Genomic DNA, 12,625 nt, shown 5'->3' with positions numbered 1-12,625 from the left:
TTATTTTCAAATGATCAATAACAACCAAAATAAAATAGTTACTAATTAAGTTATTGCAAAAACTAAGAAATAATAATTCTTGACATTAAGCTTATTATTAAGATAGTAATCCAGTAAAATTAATCTTAATTTAATTTTTTAAAAATACAGAGGATAGCCACAAAAATATTAGATTTATTTAAAAAAAAAAATTAATTTATATTTTAGTAGAATCATCTATTTACATACTCATCAAATATGTATTATTGTTGCAGTCCACAAAGTGGACCGCAATACATACCATTTATTGGATTGCAGTACCATTAATGCAATGCAATAAATGGTACCAGTACTGGTACCATTAACGTTTATTCTAATCTAAAATTTTACAAAAAAACCTTTGATCCATAAAAAATTGTTACGTGTCAAAAGAACAATAAAATAAAAAAAATTAAGAAATAAAAATTTCAATACTTGGAAAAATATGTCATGTTTAATTAACTTAATGAAACCGCAGATAAAGAAATGTCAATGTTCCAACTTGCAGCTTTTATTTATTGCACTTACAACACATCTATTGTACAACATATCTAAATTTGTATGAAATTGATCTAGTAGTTCAGGAGATTTTCCAGCTACAATATTTTATACAGGCCTATGGGAACAAATAGGCCTTTAATAAATTTTAATAAAAAAATTTAATAAAAAAAAATTCATTTTCACCTCCCCCACTCACACCATGCAACTGTGTGTTTCTTTGCAAAGTTGGTAAAAACAGTAATATCTACTTTTGTTGAAGATTGATTATGTGATCCTGAAAGAAGAGGAGCTTGTAAAGACTGCTAGAATTTTCATTTAGGAGGCTTAGAAAATCCAACAAAAAAATTATGTGCATGAAAGGTAAGAGATAGAATGAGGTAGGAAAGTCAAATAATTACAGAGTGAAGAAAGTCAGCACAGTGAATTGAAAAACAACATAAAGAAGAAAATATTGTACAAATAAGATCTGCTGTGAAAACACATTAAAGGCATCTCTACTTCTATGCCTTAAACAGAATGTTTAACTAATCAGAATTCTTTCAGATTAAATACATAAACAATTATAAAGATTGGAGCTACAATTGTGAAAACACTGACACACTAAGTAAAAAATGGGGAGAAAAGAAGATTACTGTGTTAAGCGAATGTAGATCTGTGGAAAATATTTGAGATTCATGAACTTTTCAAGACAGTGAAGATAATAGTAAATTAAAAAGGAATTGGATTTAGGGACTGAGTTAAGCCAAGGAGAGAAGAAAGTGAAATTAGAAAACTGTATTAGGGAAATCCAGAGAACATCACTGTTGACAAAATTTTAACTGGGGTGGAAGCACAGAGTAAAATGTCTTGAATCAATTTGAATTAAATTGCTGACTTAATACTGCAAATAAAGCACAGAAATTTTTAAATAAAATTAAATACTTTATCAAAGTAGTATATACTGCAAGTTATCATAGTTGCAATGTCTAAAGACTCTAAAAGCAGGATGCTGTTCAAAAAATTTTAAGACCTGCTACAAACTGAGTTAATAAGGCGTTATATTTTTTTTGAAACGGCTGAAAAAACAGGAAGGTTACTGTCAGGGAAAAAAAATTAGCAAAAAATCACTTAATGATATGAGGAATCCACAAGTTAATCTACTAATATACCCCTAATGCAGTTGAAAATGGAGTCTTCACTATGACCATTTTGAACAGGTGACTTCCAAAGCAAAAAACTGGCTTTAATATGATGCAGATTTTCAACAGAAGTCAACCAATACTCTACCAAGCTCCCTTTCAACCGATGTTTATAAAACATCTACAATCAGAATGACAACATAGTCCTTAAAAAATGACTATGGAAATTGACAAACTTTTTAAATTATGTGTAAAAAGGAAAGAAAAACAAAGAAATTTTTAATATAATTATTATTAACTGTACAAGTTAGAAAACAAGATATTTTCAATTCATAAATACTACAAAGAATTTACATTTACTTTAAAATACAAAATTTATTTTGTATTTTAAAGTATCTTATCAATTAATGACATTCTCGGATTTTAATTCAACAATATTTCAAGCCCACATATGAACCTATAACAAGTATAAAACAAAATTAATTAAGAAAAACACTGTAAAAATTATAAACATAAATTTTGTAATATTAATTTATTAAATTTATCTTAATATTTTATTATGACAACTTTCTGCATGCATTAAAGCATTTTGTAATGCCTTAAGCTATTATGTAAGCTTTATGCTTGATTTAAGTAAAAAAGTGAAAACTTAATATATTTCTTTAGAATAAAAAATTATCTTTTTTAGAGTGGAAAACAAAGTATGAATTATAAAATATATCCTTCTGATACGCGATAGATGTTCTAGATGATTGCAGTCACCCCAATTTTTTTTTTTTTTTCATTTAAATAAGGGACATATCAAATTTTTCCAATTTTTAGATCAATCACCACTTTGTGTGCACTTTTTGCTGGCTAAGTAACTTTAGATTCTTCAATGCTAAGTAAATTTGCAACTCATGCTTTGTCTTTTCTTTGTGCAAGGACAGAAACTACTTTTTGAAGAAGTCAGTCCCTCAAATCAGGGAAAGCGCTTACACACAATTGTTTTCTGCTTTTTCTATTTAAAATTCTCATGGTACCTTTTTGCTGCAAAATATAAAATGATAACAAAAAAGGCATTTCAATAAAAATATACTGATGTGCAATATAAAAACCTTTTTGCAAAATAGCTATACATGAATGCACACTAGGTAAAATACAGCAAAATAATCATTAGATGTTTGTCAATATTAATACAGTGAATGTTTTTTGAACTGCTATTCAAAAGATTATCTACCTAAGCTGTGGATAGCAGGTGCATAAAATGAACAATCTTCTACTGCCAACATTCATTGAACAATAATGAAAAATTTCCCCACTGGTCTGTCAGACCACAGACTGGATTACTGAACAGACTGCTTGTAATGCTGGATTAAAATCTAACTTTTGTGTTTAGATGTCAGGATTTAACAACAGTATAAAACTTAAAGTAATAAGATAAAGAGATAAGAGAAACCTTTTCTTTCTTTTTCCTGTTTAGCCTCCGGTAACTACCGTTTAGATAATTCTTCAGAGGATGAATGAGGATGATATGTATGAATGTAAATGAAGTGTTAGTCTTGTACATTCTCAGTTCGACCATTCCTGAGATGTGTGGTTAATTGAAACCCAACGACCAAAGAACACCGGTATTCACGATCTAGTATTCAAATCCATGTAAAAATATCTGGCTTTACTAGGACTTGAATGCTGTAACTCTCGACTTCCAAATCAGCTGATTTGGGAAGACGCGTTAACCACTAGACCAACCCGGTGGGTCATCACCATAACCAGGAAAAATACTTTTAACTTGTCACAAGTAAAACATGGATTTAAAATAGCTCTGTTAAAATAACAAAAAAAAAATTTATGGCTTTATTACATACTTAATTTTATCTTAAAATGTAAAAATCATACATACTTACAAGAAAAGAAATCAGCATTCACTTCTTGTAAATCATTATTTAATGTAAACTAAAACAACATTTTTCTTCCTCTAAACCTTTGACGGTTATCCAACTGTAAGAAAATAAAAATTAATGACCACATTGTCTAAAATAAATGTTAATGCTTTGGCTACCTACATCAACCTACATCAGCATCCAAGAAATGTCAATATTAATTTTAAAGCATTTACCTAGAGCGTTACTGTAAGGTGTTTTGCTTATGAAAATAACATTATTTGGAATTATTATTTTTACAGCAATTTATTATTTGTAATAACTGTTGAATAAAAAAATCTAATTTGTTAGTCAGCTACCTTTTCACATCTGTCAAATACTTTTTATGAAGTTTGCTGCTTTGATCAAAAACTGGCTGTATTGTTTTTATATTCCTACATATATTCTAAATTATACTTTCAGTTCTTACTATCATTTTTTTGGTTTTGTTATGAACAAAACAGTTCACATATACTCTGGTTATTTTGAAAAATATACTTTAATTTTTGCTAGTAACAATTTTTAAGACTTTATTACTTAGGAATCAGCAAATATGGACCCAGAGAACACCAAGAAAAATTGTAGTTGTAACCAAAAAAATAAACTATACAAAATGTTAGAAACAATTTTCTCATGATTTAAGACCTTGAATTAGTTTAGATGTAAAACAACTAACATACATGGCATTACTTGTCAACAAAAAAAATCTATACTGTTTCAAATTAAATAATTTTTATAATTAATATTTATGTAACTACGAAAATTATTGAATATTTTTGTTAATGTAATTTTTCTTTATAATAATGAGTATAATCTAATTGCTTTTTGTAACATTATTTCTTTAATGAATAAAAACTCTTTACTTTATTGCAATTCATAATTATTTTTGTGATTAAAATAACTATTTAAAATTTGATCTTTTTAAAGTCTTTTATTATAAAAAAAAACTATTTTACTTAAAAATAATAAAATAAATGTTGTAACTTAATATATATATAAATAAGCGTCTGTCAAGAGTTTGTTCACTAAATGTTCAGATCCATCAATGAAATTCCTTTAAGAAGATTTTAGGGATAAATTTATTCAGACAATTTCACTACAGGTAATGTAATAAGATGTAAACTGACAGCAGGAAGTAATTTTTCATATAAAATATTCTTAGTCACTGATTAAATCACATTCCATAAAACAGCTTGGCTTAAATCATTGAAACAAAGCTTTATTTATTACAGACTCCAGTGAATAAAATTTAAATAAGGCTGAATTTCATTTTGGTGTTAATTTATCAAATTCATGTTAACAAATGTTTATAAAATTCTGGTTAATTTTGTAAGGCGCATCTTTCATAAAGTTATCTGCATTACATATAATTAAAGATTTCTTCAATGAATTGCTGAGATAGCATTTTATTTGTCTTCATATCAGATATAAAACTGACAAAAAACACATCATCCTTTTTTGCAGTTGCATAAGATTAAACATGACAGTTAAACCTGGCTTAACATCATTTTCAGAATCAACATATTTTAAACAAACAGCAATTTACAGGATCAAGTTAATAAAACCTTAGCTGTCTGACGTATCATTACATGAAATCTTTACCAATGTATTTCTCTTGATGAAAATACATTCTTTCCATTTATTCATTTACCATCCACTCTGCAAAACTCATTTTGTTTGATGAATTTTTTAATCTGCAGATATGAGTATATGTTACCTTTTAATAAACACTTTCAACATACAAAAATAATAGTTCAAACACATTTAGAGTTTTCTTTTCCACTTTGAACAGTGAACAGGGCAGAATTCATCCTTCTTTTAGTCAAACTTTTGAATGTTTTAAACAGAAGATGTTAAAACATGTGTTAATGTTTTTTAACAGAGAATGTGTTTAAAAAAAAAATTCGGCCAATAAAAATTAAATAAAGTTTTAAACTAATCTCATAAAAAATTTATGTATTTCAATGAGGGGATTTTATTCTATGGGTTTTCTGATAGGCAATATATAAGAATAGGTAGCCTTTTATTACAACTGGATACAAAGAGAGAGATTCTTTAGTTTTATTTTCTGGAACAAGCTAGGATCAACACAAAAGTTGAAAGGCTTGAAACACTCTAACATATAACACATACATACAATACCAGAAGACAAAAAACTTATGAAAAAATGAAGTAATTATTAAGTACAATACTTTTTTAATTGATGCCAATTTTCAAAACAAGTACATCATAGTCAAATATATAAGGATCAAAGCATTAAATAAATTGAATTTTAAAATGTAAGCAAAATAATTTTTTTTCTAAATTTAGATTGTTACCTTTCAGTACAAAAATTTGTAAGTCAGAAAAAAGAAATTAGAAAGGCAAAACAGCAAAGGCAACAAACCTCTATGACTAGGCTTCAATAAAATAGCATAATAAAAAATGACACTATTATGAGGAAAAAAATTACTACTGTTTCAACATACTGTTCTTAGTCACTTGGGGCTAATATAATATTTTTACAAAGATCATTTCTATAAAATGATAATGAAATAACAGGTTACTGACCCCATTTGAACTTTCTGATATACAGAACTTCTAAACAAGCCAACATATTTCTACAATAAAATTTTCTCACTCACAATGAAGTTTTGTAAAAGTTTTTCACTAAGGCAGGTTGCAGTAATCTAAAAATGACTACACCCCAGTGACACAATTATATCATTTATCAAGTATTAGGAAACACATAAACGATCATTTGTGATTGTTTACTAAGATTTATTACATGAAAAGTGTAGAAAATACTTTAAAAAATTAAATTCAAAAAATTAAAATTCTACACATCACCTACAACCTTAATAAACTTAAAAAATAAATCAATTATAAAACACTGACTTACAAATGATCTCTTACATTCAAAAAATGCATTTCTTAATGCTATACAATCTTGTGGAACATTGTAACTTCGAAGACATTCTCGTGGAGTTTTCTTTTCCTAAACAAAAAACATTTTTATGACAGTCTCATACCTTATACATGAAGTGTTCTAGGAAGTTCCTGTTAAACTTAACAGGTACATTACCTGTCACTAATAACAAAAAAAAGTTCATATAAACATGAGTCTGGAAATGTTTTGTTTTCAAGTTATACGCTGACTCAGATATAAGTTATAGTCAAGTTAAAAAGTTTTCCCTTTTTTAGTCATACAAATAAAATAATGTAGTACCAGACTTTTCAGCACAATTCATAAGACTAGTTTTATGATTTTAAATGTAATTTACATAGACATTTTTGAAAATGGATCCCAATATTTTTGTTGCATTGAATGCTTTTGAAAATACATGAATAAAGTAAAAAATAATCAAAACTTAAATTTTTCTATATATTGTGAAAACAATGACAAATACTGGAAAAACGATTTGCTACAATATTGTATTTAATACCGAGGGTTAGTGTAAAAAAAACAATAGTTTTTATGTTACAAGAATTAATAAATCATATTTTCAACAAAAACAATAATTCAGAAAAATAATGCTAAATATTTGTCATCAGGTGATTTTATAACTGAATTCATTAATGCATTATTTTGCCATTAGGGTGCTATAATATGTTTAAAAGTGGTAGTATATGTTTTGCAGTATCTAACAATGAGATACTAATTTTATTTATTGTTAAATTGATTGATAAAATTGTTACTCTACTATATTAGCTTTTTATTGAAAAGCTAACGCTCAAAATAACTGAATGTGAGTAACAAATAATTTAACAAATATAAATTAGTGCTTTTGCTGTATATTCAGTAGTTCCTGGTTTTCAAAACAACTGATAATACATAAAAAAAAAACCAAATTATTTCACAAATGAAGAATCTATATAATTTCCAAACAAAAGATTCCTAAAACACAGGTTACATTACATGAATACTCATAGGGAGTTATGTGAAACAGGATTGTTTACAATAATACCATAACAAGAAAAATACAATTACATACGGGGTTTTTCTTTTGATATGTCAAAGTCCAACTTCTAGCATTTGAAGATTACCTACAAAATACAAAAATATCATATATAAAATGCAAAATATAATTTAATATATATTTTTATTATCTACTATATGTATGTATGGCAAACACTAAATAACGAAGGCTGTATCCATTCAGTCCTCAAGCTATTCAACATTCTGCAAAACATTTTTTATATGATACTTAATTATTGTTAATGGTTAAGAGAAAATAATGTGTTGCCATTATGAATGATTTTCAAAATTAATCATAGTTTATGTACAATATCATTTATTCCTAATAAATGATATAAGGAATAAATTTTTGGAATTACAAACCTTTTGTAATCAATAAAACTAATTTTCAATCTATTTTTTTTAATAATAATTAAAAGCTGTTATTTATTTATGATAATTATAATGGGCTCATTTCAAGAAATTATTATAATATAAATTAACTGAATTCAGTAAAAATATTATACAGATGTAGGCATCCTACTTGGCGTATGGCTTGTCAGCATACAAGTTCCTGTTCCCTTTCGCTCCCAGCCCATCGTCTATAGTCGTTTCAAATAACAACTAGTTAAGACTTATCACAACTATAATACAAAACTATAATAGCATGTTTACTTGGTCATGTAAAATAATTACTATGCCACATTTGTTTTGATTCTTATTTTCACTGCCATAATAAAATTAAAGATACAGTCATAAAACATAACAGAAACTAAAATTTGCTTGATAATTAAAACTTAGAAATCATTAGTCATCGTTGAAATGTTCCCTATTGCATATTTCTTCCAATAACACATATTAAAATCACATATTGCAAATCTTATGAATCAGTTCAGTTTGTTCAAGATACAACTGTCAGCTTCAGTGATTTGCAAACATTTTTTCACCTCTTCACTTACTATTTGAGTAAGGTTTTAACAGTTAATTTTTTGTGAATTAATATTATTATGATATTCTATTTGAATAGTTTAGTAAGAAAATTAAATTTAAAATGTCAAAAATTGTGGGAACTAAACTACTCAATTGTAAACCCTCTAAAATTGTGGCTAATACCATAAAGTTCATGACAGAGAAAGATGACTTTATAATAGACCTTAAGAAAATAATAGAACATGTTAGTACAACCACTGGTGTCTCAAATAGGTCTATCGCTCATATAAAAAAAATTGCAGCAGGTTCATCAGGGTCTTTTTTCACCACCAAGGGAAAACTTCTCAACAGTTGAAACCTGTCACAAGGCTTAATAATTTTAATATCCATGTTATCTGTAATACAATCGACCACTTTTACCTTTCAGAAAAATGCTTACTTTCTGTTAATCAAAATATTCAAATAACTAAAGAACAATAACGTGAATTCTGTCCAGGAAGTCCATATTGGTTACCAAAGATTTATGTATTTACAAAAAAATCTCTGAATTCAAAAAAGCAAAGTGAATCAACCAACAGTTTTTGTAAATGAGATGTACATGCATAGCAATCATATGAAAAAAAAGTGTGGATTGGAAAATCTAATATGGCAGAATGTTTGAAGATACCTATTAGTAAAGAAGACAGGAAAGTAATTTTGAATGCAGGAGGAATAACGATGTGATTTATACCACAATGTCTGATGATGTAGAAATAAGTATTATAACAGGGATTACCACTATGATATGAACTATGCTAACTTCTCTAAATGGGTTCAAAATAGATTACTTCGTAAACTACCTGAAAACTCTGTAACTGTGATAGACAATGTACCTTATCACTGTAAAAGTTAATACAGCTCCTAATTCAAATGCTAGAAAAGAAATTATGGTAAACTGGTTTCAGTTTAATAAAATTCCAATATCTCAAAATGCCTTGAAAGTGAAGTTGGGTTGTATTATATTATCAAGGAAAACAAAAAGCACTGCAATAAATATGCCATTGATGAGATTGTAAACAAAAAACACCATTATGTTTTAAGACTTCTCCCTATCACCCAAAACTACATCCCAATGAACTGATGCTGGGAAATGTGAAAAACTGGTTTGGAAAGCATAATGTAACTTTCATACATGAAGACGTTATTAATCTTTGTATGGGTAAATTCAGTTCTATTAGGCCTGAATGATGGAAACCAAAAATTCATAATTGTTTACAATGTGAAGATAAATATAAAGCCGAACTAGGTATTTTAGAAAACATTGTGAAACCTTTTATAACATGTTTAGAGGAAAATAACGTAAGCGGAATGGATGACAGCAGTATCTGTGACAGTGATCCAGATACTGGTGCTGGAGCTATGAGTAGAGGAGTCGTGATATTCGTCTGGTGGTAAATTATTTTTTTAAATATTTTTATTAGAAGTTAAATCAGAGATATTTCAGAATTGCATTGGACTAAAAACTTAAAGCATAAAGTGCAATCCTACAAGATTTTACTATAAAATAATATAAATAAACAAGATAAAATTTTCAGTTTAAAACATTATTATTATTAACATGATAACCACCTCATCAATGATGGAAAAAGTCTACTAACTGTTAAACCTGTCTGTACGCACTCTATCTCCCACAAGCGAAGTGAAATGTCTACAACAATACTTGGCTTTTTTCTGCATCATTGTTTTTAAAAATACAACTATTACTCTTTGTGGCTTTATTTACTCTGTGGATTTGCATAGAATTAAATAGTTTATTCGATTTAAAACAAAACTTTATTTTGAATTATAACAAAACAAATAAATCTTTTTTACAATTTTAGTAATTTAAAGTTACATTTTTTGGCAATCTTTTATTATATTCATAGGAATTTCTCACAAGCATTCAATACTGGATTTTAGTATTTTTTAAACAAAAGAATACCTTTATGTAACTAAAATCATAAATTAACCATTGCACACAATGTTTGTGTAAGGTAGTACCACATTGTCTTACCTTTAAATTTAAAGGAAAAAATGATTGGCTGTAATTAAAAAAAAAATTCACTTTTTGGTTAGTATTTGTTAGAATACTTTTTCAATACATACAACATGCCAACACAATTTAATATGAACATCTTGAAACACTGTATGTTAAAAATAAAATTAATTTAATTACAAATAAAACTATTAACTAATTATAAATCATACAAATTTCTGTTAAAACACTTAGAATATTGTGCCATTTTTCAAAGTTTATTTAGTGAAAAACTATACTGACTATAAACATACTTAAATAGGTCCTTAAATTTAAATACTTTCATATAAAATTTAGTTCTTTTATCAATAACAGTATGCACTGTATAAATGTATGCACTGTATCAATGGTAAAAGAACTTAAAAAATTGTCATTGTTTTCAAATTCAATAAATTAGGTAACAAGTTAGGCAATAAGTTAGGTGAGTTAGGTAACAAAATCTTTGATCTTTTTATCATTGTGAATAAAACTAAATAAATTAGAAAAAAAAAATTAAATATACTTTACTAAATCAATAAATTTTGTAGATGGTAAAACACAAACTCAATTGGAAGACTGGCAGATTCAGTTTACTTTAAGGCTGTCATTCACTCCATCTCAAAACTTGATAAAAATTTATATCTCATAATATTTATACCTAATCTCTAATGGGAGTCTGACTAATGGCTTATAACATAATTGGATGGTCTTACAAATCACAGTTTTAAAGAAGGGCAAGATACTTTTTAATAACCTGGTTTCTGTACTTATAATGATTATCTTTTTTCAACGCGAAAAACAATTTTTGTTACAATATATATTTAAGCTAGTCACCTATAAAATTTATCTTTGGGCCTAAATGATGGAAACCAAAAATTCATAATAGCTTATGATGTAAAGATAAATATTATATTTCATACGAGTAAAAATGCACTAATATATTCGGCAGAATGCATGTCTGCTACATGAAGGCACTGAGCTTTTTTTGGATAGGACTGATTTACTTTTTGGGTGGATTAAAATATCTACAAATGAAAATAATTTTTTATTCTTGATGTCTTCTTTCCATTTTATACTATGCACATCATAAAAAGAAAATGCTGTCAGATGCTGGAGGGAATGATCCCATAGAAACGTGTTCCTATTAAACTGGTCAAGTGGGACAAAACTTCAATGAACATTTACATAATTTCATTTAGCAGAGAGAAACAGAAGTAAGAAACGGATGAAAATAAACTCATAATCCTGAAATAGCATTTAATACTAAATAATAGTATTATTGCTAAATGATATGCTTAATATTTAAAAAAATTATGAGGATTTCCATTATTCCACTTACTATTTTACAACAGTCAGTTTCAAGCACACACATTTTCAGTTCGGCTTTGAGTGTTGCACAAGGCGAATGATCTTCTAGTTCTGCTTCCTCTTCTGTATACTTTAACACCATAATGTACACTCAAATCAAATAAATTAGTGAACGTTATTCGTAACACACACAGTTACGAAAAACGTAACTGCAAAGTAAGGTTATCTCCTAATCTAAGTATAAAACAAGAGTACAAGCATTTATACAAAGGGAGTACCACTACCTCGGAAATTAATCCAAAACATATGATTTAAAAAAAATAAATAAAAAACTTTCAAATGTATTTATGAGCATAAATAATCCATATAAAATAATCGAAAATTGTATTATCAATATTACAACAAAAAAAACTGAATACAATTAAGAAAAACATGATCACAACTTATAATTAAATAACGATAACCATCATCTGGTAAAGCCGCTCATCTCAAAACCGCTCTGCCGATTGGTGGTACCAATATTTACTACGAATTTAAGTTGAATCAATTTTTTAGCTTCACATAGTTAAACAATATTATATTCAATTACAACAAAAAATCTATCTATTATTTGACTGAAAATTTGTTAAAAGAAATATATATAGAAAATGTTTATATAAAAAAAAATTATCTACCTTTTTTAAATTATTCAGTTTTTAATCAAGATTTTATTTGAGGTCAGTTTTATGTAAGTAAAAAAATTATTCCTTTTTGTAAATGTTTAAAGATGACTTGAAAAGTAAGGAGGTCTTAAGTTCAGGTTTCACACTAAAAAAGAGAAGTCATTTTTACACAAAACTGTGAACTGGCTTTAGATAGTAAAACTTGGCTAAAATAACAA

General features: G+C 27.1%; 1 protein-coding gene across 2 annotated transcripts; it reads right to left on the bottom strand.

The window, feature by feature from the left end:
- Window positions 1-1,910: 1,910 nt before the first annotated feature.
- Window positions 1,911-12,019, bottom strand: LOC142327452 (cytochrome c oxidase assembly factor 5). 2 transcript variants are annotated; one of them, XR_012756993.1, is made up of 4 exons: window positions 11,777-12,019; window positions 6,420-6,515; window positions 3,520-3,617; window positions 1,911-2,094 (listed from the first exon to the last, which is right to left on the bottom strand). XR_012756993.1 is itself a non-coding variant. In XM_075370545.1 (4 exons), exons 1-3 carry the CDS (start codon window positions 11,885-11,887, stop codon window positions 3,573-3,575), a joined length of 252 nt encoding a protein of 83 aa, XP_075226660.1. In that variant the 5' UTR covers window positions 11,888-12,018; the 3' UTR covers window positions 1,911-2,094; window positions 3,524-3,572. The 2 variants fall into 2 exon arrangements, 1 of the variants encoding a protein (XP_075226660.1); XM_075370545.1 differs by having other exon boundaries at window positions 3,524-3,617; window positions 11,777-12,018.
- Window positions 12,020-12,625: the final 606 nt, after the last annotated feature.

The sequence above is a fragment of the Lycorma delicatula genome, chromosome 7 (assembly GCF_047948215.1).
Source record: "Lycorma delicatula isolate Av1 chromosome 7, ASM4794821v1, whole genome shotgun sequence".
NCBI classification, from domain to species: Eukaryota; Metazoa; Arthropoda; class Insecta; order Hemiptera; family Fulgoridae; genus Lycorma; species Lycorma delicatula.
This window is presented reverse-complemented; position numbering and strand designations above follow the sequence as displayed.